The following is a 25,281-nucleotide window of genomic DNA, read 5'->3' on the forward strand; positions in this document are numbered from 1 at the left end:
TTTCTTTCAGCCACAGAAAATGTAATAGTGATCTCACCTTCACTCTGTGATCTGCTCTGCTCTTTGAAACACCCTCTATAAAGTTTTATTATTTAATGAAATTCCCAGGAATGCTTAATTCCAGGTTTTCCTATGAAACATAAACCTTAATTATGCAAGACCACCATATATGGTTGCACAGGATGTGCACTGCACAATCCAGGAGCTACATTATTTATCAAAAACATCAGACTTATTTATTACAATCCATTAGCCAGTGACAGCAAATTGTCTTTTATTCTAACAAAATCAGTATAATCATGATCACTTTCCAGCAGATGAAAGAAAAACAGTCTTAAGAAAGGACCTTTCTCCCCCCTGGTTTACATAAGGTGTTATGTGGACTATAGTGGCTCTGAAATGTGCTCAATGAGCACAAACATTAGTCTCAGCCTTTCCTTCCATAGCCTACCAGAGGAAGGGGTGGCACACTCAAATCCTTCATGGGTCAGACAGGTTACATAAACAGGTGAAGCAGACCACATGGGTGCATCTTTAGAAAGTAGTGGTAGTTAAAAAACCAGAATGGAGAGTAGAGACCCAGCGGAAATGCTTTCAAGTTTGATTTAAAAACAAAGTCATCCTGTAGGCTAAATAGAACTCATCTGGTAAACTCATCTGTCTGGTCAACAGTTCACAAACTCTGGTCCTTGGTCAAATAAGTAATGTGAGAAGAGGACAGAAAGCAGTTATTTGTTTAAACATAATCTTCTTTATTGCCAGTAGTCAAACCCACAGAAATTTCAAAAGCTTTCCAAGTAGTGGTTCTCAGCAAGGGGTGACTTTTCTCCCCCCCAAAAATGCTAGGCAATGTCTGGAGATGTTTGGTTGTCCCAACTGGAGAGGGCTGTACTGTCAGCATCTAGTGAGGAGAAGCTAGGATGCTATGTCCTGCAGTGCACAGGACAGCCTCCACAACAGAGAAGAATTAATTACCCACCGTCAAATGTCAATAGTTTCACTGGTCTAAGTAGTCACGTGACAATTAAAATGAAAAAAAAAAAGACTTTTAGTTTGATATTAAGTGAATCCTTAAACCCTAATAGTATCTACACGTGTGGATGGTAGAAACAAAACAGGTTAGCCAACTTCTGAACCTGGCACAGTGTAAAGGGGTCACCGAGATATTGCCAAAGAACTGTAGACCTTTGTAGGCAAAGTGTTGCTCCAGCTCTTCATTCTGGGGACCTCTAGAAGCACTACTTTGCTCCTTGTTCACACATAGGTGTGATGTTTGATGTCCATGTACAGACTGCAGAGACCATTACCGTGACTGTGACTTGTGGGGAATGTTTCATTAGTGGGTGAACCACTGGAGATGTTTCAGCATCTTAGATTCTCTCCTCAGAGAAATCTCTACTCACATTGTGTACTCTTGCTGCTGGATATGGATGTTATACTCCATGCTACTATTTGTTTATGAAGAGGTTGAGTACCATGCTTCAGCTGTACCATGAAATTTGCAAACTGGTCTGAACACCTCCTGCAAATTACTTCAGTAGAGAAATGACTTCTGAGTTTCAAACTCTCAGAAGCAGATTTTAACTCCATTCTGATGTAAGACTGCTACTGACTACACATCCCAGTAAATCTGATGGTTCTTTAAGTGGGAAAGCCCAACATGCTGTCTCATCAATAATTTCATTATAAAGAGCTTCTTTCCCTGAAGAAGGGTTTTTTTTTTTTTTCTGTGATCTTGAGTTATAATTCCTTTTTTTATTTTTTATTTTTTTTTATTTTTTTTTTTATTTTATTTTATTTTTTTATTGGTGTTCAATTTACTAACATACAGAATAACATCCAGTGCCCGTCACCCATTCACTCCCACCCCCCGCCCTCCTCCCCTTCTACCACCCCTAGATCGTTTCCCAGAGTTAGCAGTCTTTACGTTCTGTCTCCCTTTCTGATATTTCCCACACATTTTGAAGAAGGGTTTAATATAGCATATTGCCTTATGGTCCACAACCCCAAAAGGATACAATAAAATATCCTAAGATGACAAGAACCAAATTAGTTTGAGGACATCACCACCTTACCTGGGAACCATAGGGGTCTACTCCTACAAAGAGAAGGTGGGAGGGTAGGATGAAGTACTTAGCTGGTAACAAAGTGCTCAAAATACAGAAAATCAATGAAAGGAAATTTTATATCACCAGCACCCAGCACTGCCTGAGTGGCTGAGAGTATCAAACACCAAATAAATATTTTTTAATGAATGATAGATGATATTAATAATACCTCTCATTTAAAAACTTTTAACAGTAAATCTAGAAGTTCTTTTTATAAATATTCAGAGATCTTTAACAGCTACATAGTATTCCAAATCACAGATGGCCAATGATGGATATTTTTGTTGCTTTCAAGTATTTTGCTATTGCACACAGTGAGCTGATGTTAATATTTTCTGAAATTTCATTTCTCTTATTTATGAGTATATTTGTAAGGTTAAATTACTAGAAGTGAGAGCCAAAGATAGGCCCATTTGAAATACAGAGCCAGATTTCTCTCTACATAGGCTGTTATAATTTATACTCCACAGGAATGTATGACAATGCCTACTTCCCCATACTATCACCAACACAGTGAATTAGCACAGCGCATTAACAATTTTTATGAATAAATAAATATAAATATTTAGAAAATATTTTAGCATTTTTTGGTATCAATCTGTTACATGACAAGAGTTCCAAGACAGCTAAAACATCTGAAAGTACTTGGAAGAAGAAAGTGAACATGCAAAGAGCAATGCTGAACACAGACCCTATATTAAATACAACCTCATTTTGCTTTTGAGAGGCAGAGAGCTATTGGCCAAATGCAATAAAACTCATATTAAAGATTCTAAAGTCTACTGCTCAGTCAACTCAGATTCCTGCCATTGCTTTTGTAATTTTAAGAGGGCATTTCAATGCAGCTCTAAAACTCTTGATCAATATACTTGGGACAACCACAGGAATTACCTGTGGGTAAATAATACTGGTTTCCTGTGTCATTTTGTAGCTCTTGATAGAAATGTTTGTTGCTCTTGATGCCCAAATCATATTTTATGGACTTCTCTATGTATGATTCTTTAATTTTTATTCTGATTTTTAAATCTACATAAAGTACATAGATTAATATAAAGATTTCCATCATCAAGATTCAAAGCTGACTAAGATTTTGTCAATCTCCATTCATTTCTACTGTCATGCATTTTGTGTTTTCTCTTGGCTGGACATTTTAAAGCAAATCCCAAACATAATGCCATTTCACCCATAAATATTTTAGTAGTATGCAGATATTTTGTGCACATGTTCAGCAGGAAACAGGGACCAGAGAATACTTTACTATAATAAATCCTGAGAGTGAGGAGGCAAGGAGCAGCCAGGCTCCAGCTGGGCTCAAGTGAATTTGAATTTTCCTCATAAAAGAAAAAAATGAAAAAACATCTGCTAGAGGCTTGGAGTCTTTACTTTTTGCTTTCTTGAGTCATTATCTGAAGTATAACATCACATAAAGTCAATAGAATATTAACTTTCACGTAGCAAAGGTGCATATACACCTATAACCTAGAGAAATCCAATTATAGTTGCTAGTTGTAACTCTCCTTTCTCAATAATTGATAGACAGGTAGGCCAAGAATCACTAAAGATCAATAAGATTGAATTGATATGGACAGAAAATCCCACCCGACAATAACAGAACACAGACTCTTTCCAGATGTACTTGGAACATTCATCAAGATGGACCATGCTGTGGTCCATAAAACAAACTCCAGAAAATCTGAAACCACTGGTATTATATAAAACATGTTCTCAGATCACAAAAGAGTTCAACTAACATATTGAAATATATATAGAAAATCTCCAAATGTTTGGAAATTAACAATATATTTCCAGATAATCCACAAATCAAAAACAAGCAAACAAACCTGCCATAGGCCAAAGAACAATATACATTATTTTGAACTGTATGGCAAGAAAAACACAATACATAAAAATGTATGGGATGCAGGCAGAACAGCGTGTAAAGAAAGAAAAGTATAGCATTAAATGTGTATTAGAGGGGCATGTGGGTGGCTCAGTGATTGTGTGTCTGCCTTTGGCTCAGGTCGTGATCCCGAGGTCCTGACTCCTGCATCAGGGTACCCACAGGGAGCTTATTTCTCCCTCTGTCTCTGTCTCTGCCTCTCTGTGTGTCTCATGAGTATAAATAAAATCCAAAAAAATGTGTTTATTATAAAAACAGTACTCAGATTAGTGATCTACCTTCAGATGTTAGAGGGAGAAGAGTAATCAGAGAATCAAAGTAATCAGAAGAAAGAAATAAAGACAAGAGTCAATATGATGGGAAATGTGAGCACCTGGGTGGCTCATTCAGTTGAGCTTCTGACTCTTGATTTTGGCTCTGGTCATGATCTTAGGATGGTAGGATTGAGCCCCAGATCCAGCTCTGCACTCGGTGGAGAGTCTGCTTGAGATTCTCTCTTTCCCTCTCCCTCTGCCCCTTCCCTGTTCACGTGTGCATTCTCTTTCACTATCTCAAATAAATAAATAAATCTTTTTTTAAAAAGATGGAAGATGAACAAAATAGAGAAAAATGAGTGAAATCAAAATCTCTTTCTTTCACTGGAAGAATCAATAAAGTTGAGAAGTCTCCAGCTAGACTATCAAGGGGGAAAAGAAAGATCTATCACCTATATAAGAATGAGAGAAAGGATACTGCAGATCACACCAATACAAGAGTATTATGAAGAACATAATGGCAAGTAATTCAACAATCTGAATGAAATGGACAAATTCCAAGGATAACATTAACAATTAAAGCTCAATAAGCAGTCGATAGTAGATATATTAAATAGATCTCTATGTATTAAATAAATTACCATTGTAGTTAAAAATCTTCTCCTAAAAAGAATTCAAGGTCCATTTGGCTTCAGTTGTTAATTCTAACAAATATTTGAAGAAATGATGCCAAATTCTATACAAAGAGTTCACAAAACTACTTTAGGAAACATGTCCCAATCTTATAGGACCAGTATTAGTATGATACCTGAACCAAACAAACATGTTTTATTTATTTATTTTTTAATTTTTATTTATTTATGATAGTCACAGAGAGAGAGAGAGAGAGAGGCAGAGACACAGGCAGAGGGAGAAGCAGGCTCCATGCACCGGGAGCCTGATGTGGGATTCGATCCCGGGTCTCCAGGATCGCGCCCTGGGCCAAAGGCAGGCGCCAAACCGCTGCGCCACCCAGGGATCCCAACAAACATGTTTTAAAAGAACTACAAAGCAATACCTGAAGAACATAAACACAAAAACTATTTATGAAATTCTAACAAATCTAATTTGTAAAAAGGATTACATGACAATGCGGTTTAACTAAAAAATTCAAGTTCATTCTAACATTCGAAAATCAAAATCACCATATCATCTAAAAATAAAAATAACTTCATCTTTGTATATTCAGAAATATATTTTATAAAACCCAATTCAATATGGACAATGTTAGCAAATTAGAAATAGAATGGACTTTCCTCAACCTGGTAAAGGATGTCGACAAAAAAACCCTACAGCTAATGGTGAAAATGGAATATCTTCACGTCTTCCTTGAGATCATGAACAAGGAAAGGATGTCCAGTCTCACTTCTCCTATGCAATGTTGTCCTATAGGTCCTAACTGGTGCAGTAAGCAAGAAAAAGAAATAAAAAGCCTACAGACAGGAAAGGAAGAAGTAAAAGTGTCTCTAATCGCAGATGACATAATCATTTATATAGAAAATCCTAGGAATCTATAAAAGAAACCTACAAGAACTAAATGACTTAAGCAAGATTGCAGAATGGAAAACTAATGTACCAAAAAATCAACTGTGTTTCCAAAGCAATGGATAATCAATATGTACTAAATTTAGGTTCTTTGATGAGGAGCAGGATATTTGTGTGATTTCAAAGTACCTTTGCCCTGATTGCATATTAATCACAATGAACAGGGAAAGCATAGTAATTTTACAATAAAAAAAAAAGAAACTGGAAAACATCTTGACCTGGTGACCAAAATTCCTACTACCAACAAGAGGCAGAGAGACCTCAGTGCTCCCTAATGGGGTATTTGTAGAAGGACATGGTTTCCATCATGCTACTTATAGTAAAGTCCTAAAGTACTCAAATGGCTTGGAAATAAAATGATACTACATATGTACACACATACACACATAAAGAGAGTCAAATGTGACAAAATACAGTAAATTAATGAATCTCTTTAAAGGGTATTCAGAAGTTCCCTGTCATGTTTTCGTAACCTCTAAGTTGGAGATTTTTTTTTTCCAAATAGAAAAGAATGGAGAAACTTTCCCATGATTCATAAACTCCTAGAAGAAGGTCTACCAGTGACTTTCTTTGTCCCAGTTAATGAAATGTTGATACAAGTTGGCCTTCCCATGTTTGTGTAAGCATCCCAGTTGAAAATATAAGTTTACTAGATTCAGTGTCAACCAGTGAAGAATCAAGGGACAGCTCAGAAGCTGTTTTGAGATCACAGGCTCTGGGTCTTCTTTTTGTCACTTGGACAATTTCCTTCCTATCTCTGAGCCTCTGGGTCTTTGCTTAAAAATGGGAATAAACAGTAACAACCTCACAGGGCTTCTGTGAGAATTACAATGAAAGAAAGCACAGATCCATCCCTTTAAAAGGCACTTAAAAATAACCAGCACCTGCTTCAAGTCCACGGATGCTTTCCTTCTCCCTCGGAATGAGACCAAGGTCCCCCCCAAAACCTCACCTGATCTGACTTCTGTTCTCTCATCTCACCACTCTCCTTCTCTCTGATTTCATTGAGCCTCCTGTCCCATTCTTCAGGCACACCTCGCCTCAGTGTCTGTGTGATTCTGTTCCAGGTCGGGACCCCCTTTAGTCCAGACGTCCACAGGGCTCCTCTACTCCTGCACCTCTAACCTCGACTCAAACGTCACTTATCCAGGAGGCCTCCCCTACCCAAATTACAAAATACAGGTGGTACATATAGTTAGTTCCCATTCTCTCTCTGCCTCTGTCCCTGGCTTATTTTTCTTTTCAGCCCTGACCACACACAACTTACCTATAACTGTTCATTTATTTTTTGGCTGTGTCCTTCTCTCCAAATGTCAGCCATTTAATTGTAAGGACTTCTATTTATTTGGCACTGTATCTTCAGCACATAAATAAGTGCTTGGTGCCGAAGAGACTCTCAATAAATATTTGCCAAATGAATACATGAATGAACAGGAAGTCAAGCTTGCACCCATCTGGTGCAAAAAGAGTCACGGCTTCACAGGTATTACCTTAAGTCCATTTAATTAAAATTTTTTTCTCTGTTGACATCTGTCACTAAATATCTCCACTGCTTCTAAAAGGCAATGAATTTAAATGTACTGGATTTCACAGTGGTCTTTGAGATTACCGGAGATTATTTGACATGTGACAAAACCAGGCTGGGAGATCATGGAGTCACAATTCTGAAGAAAGAAAGGAGAAAGGGGAAAAATATTCCTCACACAGACGTATTTGAATATTTGATCATTTCTTCCCCAGGGGTGCCACCTAATTATCAATACAGGTCAGCTCCACAATAAAGTTGGATTTTCTTTCTTACTCAAGTTACAGATAATTGGCAGCTCTTCACTCACTTCTAAATATAAAATAGCAGCCTTGCATTTCAAATGCCATATCCTCTTACTCCAGAGAAACAGAGCACATCTCAAAAATTCAGCAATTGTGTCTGATGGGCAGTGACACCAGCAGACAGCTTACTGTCAACACCCAGGCTGACAAATGACAATCAAGGTCCCACTGCCACCTGGGACCTGGGCCATCTGGGACCCTGTGAGTCACAGTCAGCTTGTCCCTCACTTGCCACTACTTTCTGGAGCTGTAGACTCCAGTCTTTTGCTCTACAACCTCCAATGACAGACCCAGCATGGGAAAATCGACTGTTCAGTTTCAGGGGCCAGGAAAATCAGACAAGCAATCAACTCCCCAGGGACTGTCGCTGGTTTTTGAAAACTATTATTAGATCAAAGCAAGGAGGACCATCAATCTGTAAACATCTGCATTTACAATCCATTCGGTACAGGGATTCACAGATAGCAGACCCACAAACCACCGAATGGGAAGGTGTTACAGGAGGCATCCTTGAGAAGATTCTCAAGGTAGGTCTGAAACTCCTAATAGCAAATAGATTTCCTTCTTGTAGAACCAAGGAGATTAACAGACTATAGCCAGTGTTCTAAATATGGTAGGCCATGGCCTTTGTGTGCATTCCTGAAATATAAGTGATGCGTCGAACTGATGAAAAATTTGCATCAAAATCGGTCCCACGTATGGGCTCCTTATTTAGAAATGTTCCCTCTTGCTTTTTTGACTGGTGTGAACAGATTAAGGAGAACCTGGATCATTTGTATTCTAAATCAGGCAAAAGCAAACTCAATCTGGATTTCATTACTGAGCCCCAAATCCTTGTCTCAGAGAATGTAATGAAAAAGGTCAGCTGAATCTCCCCGCCCATCAGAGAAGTCACTAGAAAATACGTACAGAGGCCTCGGTATACGATCAGGGTAATAGACTCCTATAATTCGTCCTTAACACTAAGTGAGCCAGGTTGGTTCTGGGCATCATGACTATATAAGCCATTTCAGATTCTTTTCTTCAGGCAGAAGCTGGAAGCAGTACAGGTAGTACATGGAAAATATTTGGCCATTGGATATGATGGGGAGTAAGATACATCCCAATTTCTTGGGACTTTTTCGATTGGAATCTCAGAATTTCCACCCCACTGAAATGTAAAGACTTAAAGAAAAGTTCTTGTCCAGAAAATGAAGGCAGCCTCAATTTTATGAGTCTCTGAAACATAAAGCCCAGGCCTACACAGACTTTTGGTACCAACTCTGAACAGTACCCTGCATGAAACACAGATCTTGTAGAAATGTATATTCCATGTGGGGTTTACAAGTATGGTTTCCTCGAGCGTTGGATTTTCAAAGTATGAAGATGTTGGAAGAAAGGCTTTCCATGTAGCTTTCTTGTGGCACAATTGCTCTTTATTCATTCACCAGCTTCTTTCTTTCTTAAAACTACACATGCATTGGGGAGGATGTGTGATAAGTGTAGGAAGAGTATGTGGGCCTTGGAGTCAGGAAGCTCTGGATTTGAATCCTTGGTCAGATAATTATTAGTCATAGTATCTTAAGAAAGTGATTTTCTTCTCTGAATCTCAGTTTTCTCATCAGTAAGATGATCTGATTAAAGCCTCCCACAAATGGATGGTGTCTGAGACGAGATGATAGGTCAAATGTTTATAGTATAAAAAGTAAAAAGGACATTTTGCTCTTAGCCTGGTTATATCCCATTACATAGGCCAGAAAGATTTTCCATTTCTTAAAGAGTTGCATTCCTGAAAGCCATGAATTCAAAAAAATTCTAAAACATTTGCATACTGAGACAAGCTACATCCTGATGTTCACTATCAAAGATAGAAATGATTTGTATTTATTAAAGCTGACAGCTTTTCCACACTATCCAGAGAGGGGCTCCCCCTGTAACTTCAAGGGAAACTTTGACCATTTCCAGAGCCCCCTGCAAATGAAGCAGAAGGATGTCATCAAACCCCTCACAGCAAGAACTCAAGCATGTGGCACAAACCTTGATTTTCAAAAGGAACAGCACATCTACGAAAGGATAAATGATGGCACCAACATCATAAATCTGAAGAGAGCCTGAGAGAAGCTTCTGCTGGCAGTTTGTGCCATTGTTACCATCAAAACCACAGCTGATTTCAGTATCATGGTCAGTGAGCTGTGTCACTGGAGCTGCTCCCATCGCTGGCCACATGATTCCTGGAATCTTCACCAAACAGATCCAAGGAGCCTTCCAGGAGCAGTGACTTCTGGTGGTTATGATCCCAAGGCTGACCATCCAGCCTCCCACAGAGATACCTTAGGCTAACCTGCCTACCATCACTCTGTGTGACATGGACTCTTCTCTATACTATGGGGACACTGCCATCCCAGGCAACAAGGGAGCTGACTGAATAGGTGTGATATTGTGGCTGTTGGCTTGGAACTTCTTGCTCATGGCTGGGACTATTTTCTGTGAACACCCGTGGTCATACTTGGTCTCCACTTCTATGGAGATCCTGAAGGGATATTCAAGGAAGGGTATGTAGCTGCTGAAAAGCCTGTGACCAAGCAGGAATTTTACAGTTAAAGAACTGCTCCAGCTCCCAGGTTTACTGCCACTCAACTGGAGGTTGCACACTGATCTGAAGGCACAGGTGACCTGGCTCAGCCTGCCACAGAGGACTGGACCATGGTGTCCACCAGTCAGGCCACTGAATGGCAGCAATGACCACTGAGTAGTCTGAAGCTGCTCAGCCAGAAAATGGAAATAAGGTTGATAGGAAATAAACAGTTTCCAAAAGCTATGTCCAAAATAAAATAAAAAATAACAACAAAAACAAAAAACACCTGACTCAGATGTAATCTGATCAGAACTGCAGTTTGACCTACAAATATTGCCTTCTCTCTTTACCTGTGAGCCCATCATTGGGAAAGCAGGACTCCCCATATATGTTTTATTATCATAGATAAAATTCCACTCAGTATTCAAAAAATGTTTATTAAATGACTTTCTTGTTTGACTTTTAACACGCAGGTCTCACCAAGATGCCCACACAAACTTATTGACCAGAGCTTCCAAGCTGTGTTGCCTGAGAAATTCACTTTATAAGCTTTGCAGGTCCAGGCCTGTCTTGCTTGGCTTCTAGGGTGAGTCTAACTGTGCTACAGTGGTGAATGTATACTTACTGAATCTGTTTCTAAATTATTTTTGGTTTACTGCTATCTGGATTTCTGGTTTTATTTCTGCCTCAAGCCTATGTGTATTATTTCTATCTAATGATGTCTGGTCTTCTCTAATGAACAAAAAGTACTGAGAAGTTGGTGTTTATCTTCATTTAGTGTTGTTGGTCTACACTTTCAGGGATATCTTGAATGACTGGAACAACAAAGTGTACAGTTTACCAAGACCAGAGGCCTGTCTCAATTGAATCGTTAAGAGAGTTGGCCAGTGGAACATCCTGTACTATTAATGTTTTAGTTGTAGAAGATATTCTAAATTGCCTTGTCTGTGCCTGTTTTTCCTGCAACTATTGTGCACATATGCATTTGTACAATTTAATGTGACTTATGAATGAAATTTCCCATGGGGTCATTCTTATAAAGGAGAAAATCTTCTCTCCTCACAGAGAAAAAGTGTTAAGAGATATTCCTCTGTGGTTTTCTTGTTGAGATGCATACATGTGTTACCAGGTAGGCCAAGAATGCAAGGCACTGACTGCTCTTTGCCTATGCTATTTTTCAGGGTTGTGTATGCACCAAGCAACCCTGAAGTCTGAAGCAATATTTTCTTCTGGAACAAAGAGCTAGCTTTCTTACTAGTTGTTATAAAGTAGTGGGTTCTCTCTAAGGTTAGTGTTCCTCTCCAATAATGCATACCACTGCATGTGCAGATACTCGTCCGATCCTCTGCATCTGCCTGTGGGTACTGGAGTTCAGACAATCAACAGTATGCTGACCCTCTGGTTACTACTCATTCTTCGAATCATAAAGCCTTTACCTCTGAGCCAAGAATCTTGTGTCTTCTGTTAGTATTCATGAAACAAGTAGCTTGTTAGCCTACAAGTCAGATAAAAATCTCACTCTTACCCATTCTTGGCAGAAACAGATGCCTTTGTAATATGGTCTGCAACCATAACTCTTTGTGTCTGTGGCCAATCTTTTGGAAGTACCCTTGAAGACCACAGGAAGATACATGAAGATCATGGAAATATGTAATTTGCACATGTTATAGAAATATCAAACTCAAAAAGACAGATCTACCATTGAAAGGAAGCAAATGTTTGCAAATATTTTATGAGTTGAAACTTGTTTTGCTTGACTTGCAGAATAGAAGGCTCTGATTTATGGGTTGTGCAACAACTGTATGAATGAGCTAGAATGTATACCAAAGTAATGAAAATGTTGATTGCATCTGGCTTTTCATGAATACCCATTACTACTGCCCAAGAAATCTGAAGTGTTCTCAGAGTGTGTGAATCTCTTTCTTTTGAAAGAAATAGGAAGCACTTCTACTCATAATCATGACAGATTAACTGGTACATACTTTCCCTTCCATGAAACAAGAAACTGGAAAAATATCTGAAATAGTGTTGTCAGACACTGCAGAACAAACAGGCAATGCAAAACTGTGATCTCTGAAAGATGAGGGCACTGCTACAATTAGCCTTGTTTTCTGTCTAGAGACGCTATTCACACTGCAGGACGTGGTATGGAAAGTAAAACAGAACAGAGTAGTCTTGCTGAGTTGAAGATACAGAGATTGGCATGCAGGAAGACAAGCTGCTGGAATTTCTAGGCAGATTACTCATGACAAAGTTCTTATATGAAGAAAGAACTAAAAACAATTTGCATAGGGCTCCCCTTGAGTTTCTAGCTGAACAAATGCTAAGTAAAACATTTGTAGGGTAGATTTCCACAACATAGTCAAAACCACAGTGGGCAAAGAATAAGTACAAGAGAGTTCTAAGCTGAAAAATTTCCAGAGATAACACAGGGTGAGGAGAGTTTCTAGTTCAGCCAGAGTGGAGAGACCTCGCTGAATACTTGAGATATAACAGTAGAAACCAAAGATTGGACACACCTTAGTTACATGTCTAAACTACACCTCGAGTAAAGACTTAGGGAAGCCAAGGCAAAGCTAAAAAACAAATCTCAAAAGAATCAAGTTGACCTAAAATGATATAATCTGCCTGTCTGAACAAATCTCAATACTCCTTAAAGGCAGGCAATGGAACCCAGACACTCCATAGCACAAGATTTAGAATGTCCAGCTTCAATGACAGAGATATCTATAAAATTCCCAAGTATGTGAAAATTAAAATACTTCTCAATATCTTGGGGACTAAAGAAGTAATCAGAAGAAAATTGAGAATGTATTTGAACTGAGTGATAATGAAGATGTAACATATCAAAGTTTGGTTATATAGGTAAAGCCATAATAGTTAACAGTTAATGACCTTAAGAAATTATATTAGAAAAGAATAAGGGTAAAATTTATGACTTAAAGTTTCACTATAAGAAGTTAAAACAAAAGATCCAAGTAAACTCAAAGTATAAAGAGGAAAGAAAATTATAAAGAGCACAAATCAATGAAATAGAAAATAAGTAAACAATAGAGAAAATAATGCAACTAAAAGCTGACTTATTGAAAAGACTGGTAAAACTGATGAACCTCTAGCAAGGCTGATAAAAAAGGCATTATTAATAATCAAAATCAGGAAAAAATAAAAATTATTATAAATATTATTAATTAAAAGGATAACATGTAAGGTACGAAGAAATTTTTATAGTAAATCTAACATCTTAGATGAAATGGAACAATTCCATGAAAGAATACAAAATGTCAAACTGACACAAGAAGAAAACCTCAAGAGGGACACCTGGGTGGCTCAGTGGTTGAGTGTCTGCTTTTGGCTCAGGTCCTGGGATCAAGTCTCACATCGGGCTCCCCACAGGGAACCTACTTCTCCCTCTGCCTATGTCTCTGCCTCTCTCTGTGTGCCTCTTATGAATAAATAAATAAAATCTTTTAAAAAAGGAAGAAAACCTGAAGAGTCTTATATCTATTACAGGAATTTTATGTCCATTAATAAAACTGTAAGCCTCAGTGGCTTCACAGGTAACTTCTATCAAAAATTTAATGATGAAATAATAACAGTTGTATATAATTTCATTCTAGGTAATTCACTAAGTTTATAGAATATGACAATCTCAATAGATTCAGAAAAATATTTGACAAAATCTATGGCTAATTATGATAAAAATTTCCAGCGAGAAGTAAACTGCCTCAATATGATAAGTGGCAGCCACAAAAGATACACCACAAACATTATACTTAATGGTGACAACTGGACTTTCCCCTACAATTAGGAGAATGTCATGGATAACCGCTTTCCCAGGTCCATTCAACATTGTATTGGAAGTCATAAGAATTTCAAAAACTCAAGAAAAAACATAAAAAGTGTAAAGACCAGAAAATGGGTAAAGCTATGTCTATGTGCAAGTGACAGATTATTTAAAGAAACAATTCTAAGGAGACACCTGGGTGGCTCAGTGGTCAAACATCTGCCTTCAGCTCAGGGCATGGTCCCAGAGTCCTGGGATCGAGTCCCACATCGGGCTCACCTTGAGGAGCCTGCTTCTCTCTCAGCCTATGTCTCTGCCTCTCTGTGTGTCTCTCATGAATGAATGAATAAAATCTTTTTTAAAAAAGAAACAATTCTAAGGAATCTGAAATATAACTATTAGAACTAGCAAATGAATACAAAAGGTTGTGGTATCCAACATTAATACTAAAAATTGATTAAAGACATCCAGTAAGATGGTAGAGTAGATGATCCTTTGTTTACCTTGTTGCATGGACATAACTAGGTAAACCCCACATCAGTGTAAATAACCCAGAAAATGACTTGAAGACTGGCAGAACAGACTCTCCACAGCTAAATGTAAAGAAGAGACCACACTGAAGAGGAAAGGTGGAGACATGGTTAGGAACCAAACTGACCCTTAGGACTTTGTGCAGGAGAGATGGACACTGTAGGCATGGAGAGGGGAGAAAAACAGACTATCATAGCCAGCACCCTAGGCACAAGAGACCTAGATTGGGAAGATGTACCCCCATAACACTTGGCTCTGAAAATCAGAGGGGCTTAATTTCTCAAGTTCTTACAATCAGTGGGGATTAACACCTGGAACTTTAAAAATCAGCATGTTCAGCTCTGGGAGAACCTGAAGGTGAGTCTCTGCCCTTAAGAGACAACACAACAAAAAGCCCTGCTGAGATACAGTGCAGAAGTAGCAGCTTGTAAGACACCTGGGGTGTATAAGAAGATTTGTTTGCTAATCTCATGGCCTATGCTGAAGGGGCAGGAATCTTTGGGAGAACTCTCCAAGAACAAAGGAACTGGTAGGTGCCACTTTCCTCTCCTGCTCCATAACCTAGATACAGGGACACCTGCAGGAATGAACATAGTGGGAATACTCTCTACCTAGCTTGCTAACAGTGCTCCTGCTCCCACGGGCTTCTTGGGGTTGCCTCCTCCAACCTGGCCTTAGCAGAAGTTTTCCTGGGAGGCTGCTGATGTCCTGTCATGCAAACCTTGCTAACACCATGCACCCTACCCCTGTGCTCTCCTATGGATCTTTTCCCTCTGAGTCAGCCTTCTCCCACAGCATACACATGCTGCACCCTCACATTCTCCAAAAGACTTGCTCCCTCCAACATGCCCTTAGTAGGAGTCCATTCAAAGTAGTGCCACAAATGTTGCAGTGTGCAAGCAGCCCTAACAGGGGCTAGCACCACTCCAAACTGACTCCTGATCTAGGGAGAAGGGAAGATAATCACACACACCATTCCAGCTTTGGCCCCAGCACTGGCTGGAGGCAGACACCAGGTCTGACTACAAGTCCCACCTATCAATGGGATCTTCTCAGGGGATAACAAAGGGAAAGTGCCTCTGTAGTTCAGTGCTATTTCATCTCTGGCAAACACCTGATCTGACTCAGCTGAAGACTAAGGTGGCTCACTAACATCACAGAGATGAAACTCTGCCCACAACAGGCAAAGAAAGCCACTGCACACAATTGGAATGAAGGAAAAAGTGGCTCAGCCACAACAGCTGGGTACCTGTAACACACATACAAGACATCCCTAAAATGCCAGGGTGTGGTGAAGAGGGGGCACTGTACTGCAGAGCACTATAGGACCTCTTCTTCATAAGGACACTACTTCCAAGGGCTAGACACATGGTTGAGTTTCCTAATACACAGAAACAGACACGGAGAGTTAGACAAATGAGGTGACAGAGGAATATATCTCAAATGAAACAACAGGACAAACATCACAGCAAGAGACCTAAATGAAACAGAGATAAGTAATATGTCTGATAGAGAATTTAAAGACATGGTCAGAAAGATACTCACTGGGCTTGAGAAAAGAGTACAAGACCTCAGTGAGACCATTAACAAAGAGATTTTTTAAAAACCCATAAAAAGGAACCAAACAGAAATGAAGAACTCAATAACAAAAACTAAAAATACACTAGAAGAAATAAATAATAGACTAGAGTATGAAGAATAGATCAGTGACCTGGAGGACAGAGTAATGGAAAACAATCAAGAAGAGAGAGAGAAAAAAGTGAAAATAGATTAAGGGAATTCAGCAACTCCATCAAGCATAGTAACATTTGCATAATAGGGATCCCAGAAGGAGAAGAAAGAGAAAAGGGCGCAGAAGATGTATTTGAAGAAATAATAGCTAAAAACTTCTCTAATCTGGAGAAGGAAACTGAACTCCAGATCTAGGAGGCATAGAAAACCCCCAACAAAATCAATCCAAGGAGGCCAACACCAAGACACATAGCAATTAAAATGGCAAGAAGTCCTGATAAAGAGAGAATTTTTAAAGCATCAAGAGAAAAGAAAACATTTACATACAAGGGAAATCCCATAATACTATCAGCTGATTTTTCAGCAGAAACTTTGCAGGCCAGAAGAAAGTGGCATGATATATTCAAAGTGCTGAAAGAAAAAACCCACAACCAAGAATACTCCACCCAGCAAGACTACCATTCAGAATAGAATGATATAGAGTCTCCTAGACAAACAAACATTAAAGGAATTCATCACCACAAAACCAGTCTTATAAGAAATGTTAAAGGGTGGGATGCCTGGGTGGCTCAGCGGTTGAGTGTCAGCCTTCAGCTCAGGGTGTGATCCTGGAGTCCCGGGATTGAGTCCTACATCAATCCTGCATGGAGCCTGCTTCTTCCTCTGTCTACGTCTCTGCCTCTCTGTGTGTGTGTCTCTCATGAATAAATAAATAAAGTCCTTAAAAAAGAGAAATGTTAAAGGAGACTCTAAGTGGAAAGGAAAGACCATAGCAGGAATAAAATATGAAGCATAAAAGCAATAAAATTAATTATATCTGTTAAATAAATCAAGGGATTCAAAAAAATAAAAAGATGTAAACTGTGACACCATATACCTAAAATGTGGGAGCAAGAAGAGTAAAAATTTAGTGCTTTTAGAATAAGTATTAAACTTAAGCAACCTTCAACTTAATACAGAGTGCTACATGCCTAAGATGTCATATATAAACCTAATGGAAACCACAATCCAAAAACCGGTGATATATAAAAACTAAAGATAAAGGAATTCCAGTATATCACTAAAGAAAACCAGCAAACCAGGAGAGAAGAAAGCAAGAGAAGAAAGGAACAGAGAACTACAAAAACAACCATAAAACAAGTAACCAAATGGCAATAAGTACATACCTATCAATAATTAATTTGAATATAAATGGACTAAACACTAATAAAAAGACATAGGGTGACTGAACAGATAAACAAGTAAGACCCATCTATATGATGCCTACGAAAGCTCATTTCAGACCTAAAGACACGTGCAGATTGAAAGTGAAGGAATAGAAAATAATTTATCATGCAGATAGAAGTGAAAAGAAAGCCTGGGTAGCAATACTTACATCAGACAAAATAGACTTTAAAACAAAGGCTGTAACAATAGATGAAGAAAAACACTATGTAATCATAAACATAATAATCCAACAAGATGTAACAATTGTAAACACTTAGGCACACAGCATGGAAGCACCCAAATACATAAAATAGCTAATAACAGACATAAAGGAAGTAATAGATAGTATTACAGTTATAGTAGCAGACTTTAACACCCCACTTACATTAATGGCTGGATCGTCCAAAAAGAAAATCAACAAGGAAACCATGGCTTTTAGTGACATATTGGACCAGATGGATTTACCAGATATATTCAGAACATTCTATCCTAAAACAGCAAAATACACATTCTGTCAAGTGCACATGGAATATTCTCTAGAAGAGTACACATATTAAACCACAAAACAAGTCTCAACAAATTCAAAAATACTGAAGTTATACCATACATATTTCTGGCCACAATGCTATGAAACTAGAAATCAACCAAAGAAAAATCTGGAAAGAATACAAATACATGGAGGTTAAATGACGTGCTATTACACAGTGAATGGATCAACCAAGAAATTAAAGAGGAAATAAAAAATTACATGAGACAAATGAAAAATGAAAACACAGCCACCCAAAATCTTTGGGATGCAACAAAGGCTGTTTTAAGAGGAAAGTTTATAGTAATACAAACCTACGTCAAGAAGTAAGAAACATTTCAATTAAACAATTTAACCTTACACTGATAGGAGCTAGAAAAAGGACAAACAAAACCCAAAACCAGTAGAAGTAAGGAAATAATAAAATTAGAGCAGAAATAATTGAAATATAAACTAAAAAAAAAACCCAATCAGAAATCAATAAAACCAGGAGCTAGTTCTTTCAAAAGATCAATGAAATTGGTAAACCTTTAGTCAGACTCATCAAATGAGAGAGGTCTGAAATGAAATCAGAATTAAAGATAAGAAATAACAACAAACACCACAGAAATACAAAGGATTATAAGAGAATACTATGAAAAATCATATGCCAACAAACTGAACAACCTAGAAATGAATAAATTCCTAGAAATATACAACCTCCCAAAACTGAATAAGGAAGAAATAGAAAATTTGAACATACCAATTACCAGCAATGAAATTGAAACAGTAATCAAACAAAACAAACAAAAGTCCAGGACCAGAAAGCTTCATAGGTTAATTCTACCAAACATCTAAAGAAGAATTGATACTGATTTTTCTCAAACTATTACAAAAAAATAGAAGAGGAAGGAAAGCTTCTAACTCATTTTATAAGGCCAGAATTTATGCTGTACCAAAACCAGACAAAGACAACATTTAAAAAGCCTCAATGAAATATTAACAAACCGAATCCAACAATACATTAAAAAAATCATTTACCATAATCATGTGTGATTTATTCCTGGGATGCAAGGGTGGTTCAGTATTTGCCTATCAATCAACATGATGCATCACATCAACAAGAGAAAGAATAAAAACCATATGACCATTTCAAAAGATACAGAGAAAGTATTTGGCAATGTATAACGCCCATTCATGATAAAGACCATCAACAAAATAGGTTTAGAGGGAACATATCTCAACATGATAAGGGCCATATTTGAAAAACCCACAGGTAAACATTGTCCTTAATGAAAAAAACTGAGAGTTTATTCCCAAAGGTCAGGAACAAGCAAGGATGTCAACTCTCACCACTTTTTTTTTTCAACATAGTACTAGAATTCCTAGCCACAGCAATCAGACAAGAAAAAGGAATTAAAGGCATCCAAATTGGTTAATAAAACTTCCATAATTTTCAAGTGACATGATACTCTACACAGAAAATCCTAAAGACCACACTAAAAATCTATTAGAACTGATACATGAATTTGTTATGGTCACAGGATACAAAATTAATATAATGCAGAAATCTACTGCATTTCTGTATACCAATAACAAAGTATCAAAAAGAGAAATTAAGAAAACAATCCCATTTATAATTGCACCAAAAAATAATAAAAGACCCTGCAAGGGACCATAAGGGAAAGAGGGGAAACTGAATGGGGAAAGATCAGAGAGGAAGACAAACCATGAGAGACTTTTAACTCTGGGAAACCAATTGAGGGTTGCTGAAGGGGAGGTGGGTGAAGGATGGGGTAACTGGGTGATGGGCACTAAGGAGGGCACATGATGTGATGAGTATTTGATGTTGTAATATATATTGGCAAACTGAAATTAAATTTAAAAAATAAATGTGAGCAAAAGTAAAATTGCATTAAATTAAAAAATATAATATAATATAAATAAGATACCTATGAATAAATTTAACCAAGGAGCTGAAAGACCTGTACTCTGAAAACTTTAAAGCACTAATGAAAGAAATTGAAGATGACACCAATAAATGGAAAGATATTGCATGCTCATGGATTAAAATAACAAATATTGTTAAAATGTCCATATTACCCAAACCAATATACAGATCTAATTCAATCCCTACCAAAATACTAATAGCATTTTTCACAAACCTAGAACAAATAATCCTAAAATTTTATGGAACCACAAAAGACTCCAAATAGCCAAAGCAACCTTAAAAAAGAAAAGCAAAGCAGGAAGCATCACAATTCCAGACTTCAAATTATATTACAAAGCTGCAGTGATCAAAACAGTATGGTACTAGTGCAAAACAGACACAAAAACAGATGCAAGAATAGAAAACACAGAAATGAACCTACAACTGTACAGTCAATTCATCTTCAACAAAGCAAGAAAAAATATCCAATGGGAAAAAGACCGTCTCCCCAACATGTGGTGTTGGGAAAACTGGACAGCCACATATAGAAGAATGAAACGGGACCACTTTCTTTCACACAAAAATAAATTCAAAGTGGATTAAAGACTTAAATGTGAGACCAGATGCCATAAAACTGCTAGAAAAGAACACAGGCAGTAATTTCTTTGACATCAGCTGTAGCAATATTTTTCGAGATATGCCTCCTTTGACAAGGGAAACAAAAGCAAAAATAAAGTATTGGGACTACTTCAAAATAAAAAGTTTCTGCATAGCGAAGGAAACAGCATAGCTAAACGTCAATGTACTGAATGTGAGAAGAGATTTGCAGATGACATATTCAATAACAGTTTAATATCCAAAATATATAAAGACCTTCAACAACTCACACAGAACACAAATAATCCAATTAAAGGTGGGAAAGGGGCACCTGGGTAGCTTAGTCAGTTCAACTTCTGACTCCTGGATTCAGCCCAGGTGATGTTCTCATGGGTTGGGCTCTCTGCTTAGCAGAGTCTGCTTGAAGATTCTCTCCCTTTTCCCTTGCCCCCAATTCATACACTATTCCCCCTCAAAAGTGAGTCAATCTTTTTTAAAAACTAAAAAATAGGGATGCCTGGGTGGTTCAGTGATTGCGCATCTGCCTTCAGCTCAGGGCGTGATGCTGGAGTCCGAGATCAAGTCCCACATCGGGCTCCCTGCATGGAGCCTGCTTCTCCCTCTGCCTGTGTCTCTGTTTCACTCTCTCTCTCTGTCTCTCATGAATAAATAAATAAAATCTATAAATAAATAAATAAATAAATAAATAAATAAATAAATAAATTTTAAAAAAGTGGGCAGAAGACACAGACATTTCTCCAATTTAGACATACAGATGGCAACAGACACACAAAAGGATGCTCAGCACCACTTGTCATCAGGGAAATGCAAATCAAAATCACTCAGCACCACTTGTCATCAGGGAAATGCAAATCAAAATCACAATGCGGTTATCACCTCACACCCATCAGAATGGCTAAAACAAAAAACACAAGAAACAACAAGTGTTGGTGAAGATGTAGAGAAAAAGAAATCCTGGTGCACTGTTGGTAGAAACTCAAACTGCTTCAGCCACTGTGGGAACCAGTATGGACATTCCTCAAAAAATTAAAAATAGAATTACCAGATGATCCAGTAATTTTGCTACTGGATATTTACCCAAAGAATATGAAAACATTAATTTGAAAAGATATGGGCACCTCTATGTTTATTGCAGCATTATTCATAATAGCCAAATTATGGAAGTAGCCCAAGTGTCTATTAATAGATAAATGGATAAAGAAGATGTGTGTGTATACACACACATGGAAATACACACACACACATATATGTGTATATATATATAATAGACTATTACTCATCCATAAAAAATTAAATTGTTATTTGCAACAATATGGATAGATCTAGATGGTATAATACCAAGAGAGATAAGTCATTCAAAACAAATACCATATGATTTCACTCATTTGTGAAATTTAAGAAACAAAACACATGAACAAAGTAAAAAAGAGATAAACCAGTCATTTGACTTGCAAATACCTTTTAAACACAGAGTGCTAGAATAAACGGGTATCCATATGGTCTAAAAGTAATCCTTGGTCCATACCTCACACCATATAAATAGTAATTAAGAGAGATTACAAGATAATACTAAATTTTAAAAATGATAAAGTAATAAAAAATTCAAAAGGTAAGACTTTAAAACTTCTAGAAGGAATCACAGGAGAAATCATTCACTATCTGAAAGGTTCTTAGGATATAGAAGGTAGTAAGGAAAAAGATGACAACCTTGACTTCACCAAATTTTAACACTTCTTTTCAGCGGAAGACATCATTCTCCAAAGGAGTAAAGCAAGTTCCAAGCTAGGAGATAACATCATAAATTACGTGCCTGACACTTGCTTGGTATCCTGGATACAAACAACTCCATAGATGAACAACCAATCGGTAACAAGTAAATGATTTAAATTCATAAGCCCATGAAAAAGTAAGTGCTTAATATCATTGAGCATCAGAAAAATGTAAATTAAAACCACAGTGAGATTCAACTACACATCTACCAAAATGGGGAAAGTTTTATTTTTATTTATTTATTTATTTATTTTCAAAATGGGAAAAAATTCAATAGACTGAAAGACCAAATGTTGGCAAAGATGTGGGACAACTCTCATTCATCATTTGTGGGAGTATACAATGGTACAACTGCTTTAGAAAAAAAAATCTGGTTATTTATTATAGAACTAAGTATGCATTTATGCTATGAGCAAGCAATTTTACCCACAGATATTGATATAAAAGAAATAAAAAATATATGTATGCAAAATGATTGGCACGAGAATATTTACAGCAACCTTACTCATGATAGCCAAGACCTGGAGACAGTCTGAATATCTACCAAAAGGAGAATGGATAAACAAATTGTGACTATTACCTAGCAATAAAAGTGAACAAACTACTAATACTAGTAACAACATGGATGTCTCGAAACATGCTCGGTGACCTTAATAAAGAAAGTAGACACTGAATGATCCCATTTATAGGAAGTTCTTGAAAAGGCAAGTCTAATCCATGGTTAGAAGAAAATCAGAGCAGCGACTGCCCCTGGAAGGACAGGAGTAGGGAGTGACAGGGCAAGGGTATGAGGTAACTTTTAAGAATGATGGTGTTCTTGAGATTTGTGCATTTCAATATATGAAAATTTTAACTCAATAGAAAAAAATTAGAAACAAATTTTGAATTCTAGTTAATGATATACAGCCGGAAGTACATGACAGCAAAATGTGCTGGTTATTCTAATTTACTCCAAAATACATCATAAAAATAAGATGGACCGAATAATGGAGGATGGATGGATGGACAGACATGTGTTAAACAAATTCCTCACTCTGGCTGACTCCTGTGTGAGTAGAATTTCAAAACAAGAAACCAGGTTAATTTCTTTATCCCAAGTAGTTATCGGTAATGAAATCACTTAGGATATTTTAGCTAACCAGAGGAGAATATGTACCATCGCTAATACTTTACATTGTCTGGATTAACACTGTAAGTACACAAGATCCATTTATGTCCAACTTAAAGAAATGACCGTCAACCATCTAAGGTAGACTCAGGGCACTGTTAGCCTTAATTTTCTTTATCAGACTTGATATCTTCCAGAGTACCTTTTCTTCCTTCCTAAAACACTTCCAATTATACTTTAGTTTACCTCCCTGCTTGCTTGACATTTGTCATCTAGAATCTAAAAATGATCAACCAATGATTCAAAGGCAAAAACAACACGGAATCATTCTGAATGATACTCAAATTGAAAAATGATATTTCTGCAAACAACCTCATCTTCAAGGAGAACCAACAACACTGATGAAGACTGGGACAATCCTTGGTGGCCTCTCCTATAGCTCTGGATGAATGAGGATCAAAGTGTGTGTGTGTGTGTGGGCGGGGGGGGGGGTCAAGAATAAAAACATTCTCCTAATCTAGGAAAAGGTTGGTTGCTCTCTAGCCATGGTATCAGGTAAGCACCAGCACCAATTTCAGATCATTCTATCCATGGCAGCTCACATCAGGAAACATGCTGCCAAAAGCCAACCAATCAGTAACAGCAAAGTCAACCAATCAGGAGACTTGTCCTCAGGAAAGGCAAGGAAAGGGTCAGGACAGGCACAAGACTTACCAGCATGAGACTCAAACTTCAACAAAGCACTGTTGTATCCCAGAGTAATCAAGATGGATTCCTTCCCCACCCGGCAGCATTCAGTGTCTCTGTTGAGTAAGCATTTAAAGACACAGACGCCATCAGCTATAGAGGGTGGAGGAAAAAAAAAAAAAAAAGAAAAGGATTAGGAAAATCCATTTTTGAGCATTGTAAAAAGGTTCAGCAACATCATTCCTACAATTCTCTCATGTTTTCAAGGCTCTCCATGTCTTTCTTCTTAATATAATGCCTCCTGAGATTTAAGAGGATCTAAGGATCTGAGATAAAAGAGGAGTTTAACTATGGCCCTTTACCAATTCTTTGCAGGTGGGTTAGCACAGAGCTGTTATGGCCTCTTGCCTTTATGCCCAGGGCCTATAAACTCCCTATAAAACCTGTATTCTCCAAATCCCTATAAACCCTGTATTCTCCAAATCATTTTGCATCTCTTGACGGAATCCCAGGAGCGTCCGTCCAGGTAACATCCCTTTGGGAGATTTTTTTTTATATAAATTTATTTTTTATTGGTGTTCAATTCACCAACATATAGAATAAAACCCAGTGCTCATCCTGTCAAGTGCCCACCTCAGTGCCTGTCACCCAGTCACCCCCACCCCCCGCCTTCCTCCCCTTCCACCACCCCTATTTCGTTTCCCAGAGTTAGGAGTCTTCCATGTTCTGTCTCCCTTTCTGATATTTCCCACTCATTTTATCTCCTTTCCCCTTTATTCCCTTTCACTATTTTTTATATTCCCCAAATGAATGAGACCATATAATGTTTGTCCTTCTCCGATTGACTTATTTCACTCAGCATAATACCCTCCATGTTCCATCCATGTTCCATGGAACATGTCCTCCAGTTCCATCCATGTTGAAGCAAATGGTGGGTATTTGTCATTTCTAAGGGCTGAGTAATATTCCATTGTATACATAAACCACATCTTCTTTATCCATTCATCTTTCGATGGACACCGAGACTCCTCTGGAAGATTCTTGAGCACCTACTATGTGCCAGAGATCTCATAGAATCTTCATTCAGAGTATTGTCACTGCCAATGTTTTTAGGTAAAAATGAGGCAGAAGGTTTTTGCCCAAATTTACACAGCTGGTAAGTGGCAGAACCAGAGTTAAAA

At 37.7% G+C, this 25,281-nt stretch overlaps 1 protein-coding gene across 2 annotated transcripts in view; it reads right to left on the reverse strand.

Annotated features, from left to right (window-relative positions):
- Positions 1-25,281, reverse strand: part of LOC140640406 (histone-arginine methyltransferase CARM1-like) — a 250,059-nt gene that overhangs the window by 134,133 nt on the left and 90,645 nt on the right. For both annotated transcript variants that reach the window (XM_072839730.1, XM_072839740.1), the window contains exon 2: positions 24,128-24,253. In XM_072839730.1, coding sequence (XP_072695831.1) covers positions 24,128-24,253 — 126 coding nt within the window. The remainder of the gene's footprint in view (positions 1-24,127; positions 24,254-25,281) is intronic.

This window comes from Canis lupus, chromosome 1, assembly GCF_048164855.1.
Source record: "Canis lupus baileyi chromosome 1, mCanLup2.hap1, whole genome shotgun sequence".
Taxonomy (NCBI): domain Eukaryota; kingdom Metazoa; phylum Chordata; class Mammalia; order Carnivora; family Canidae; genus Canis; species Canis lupus.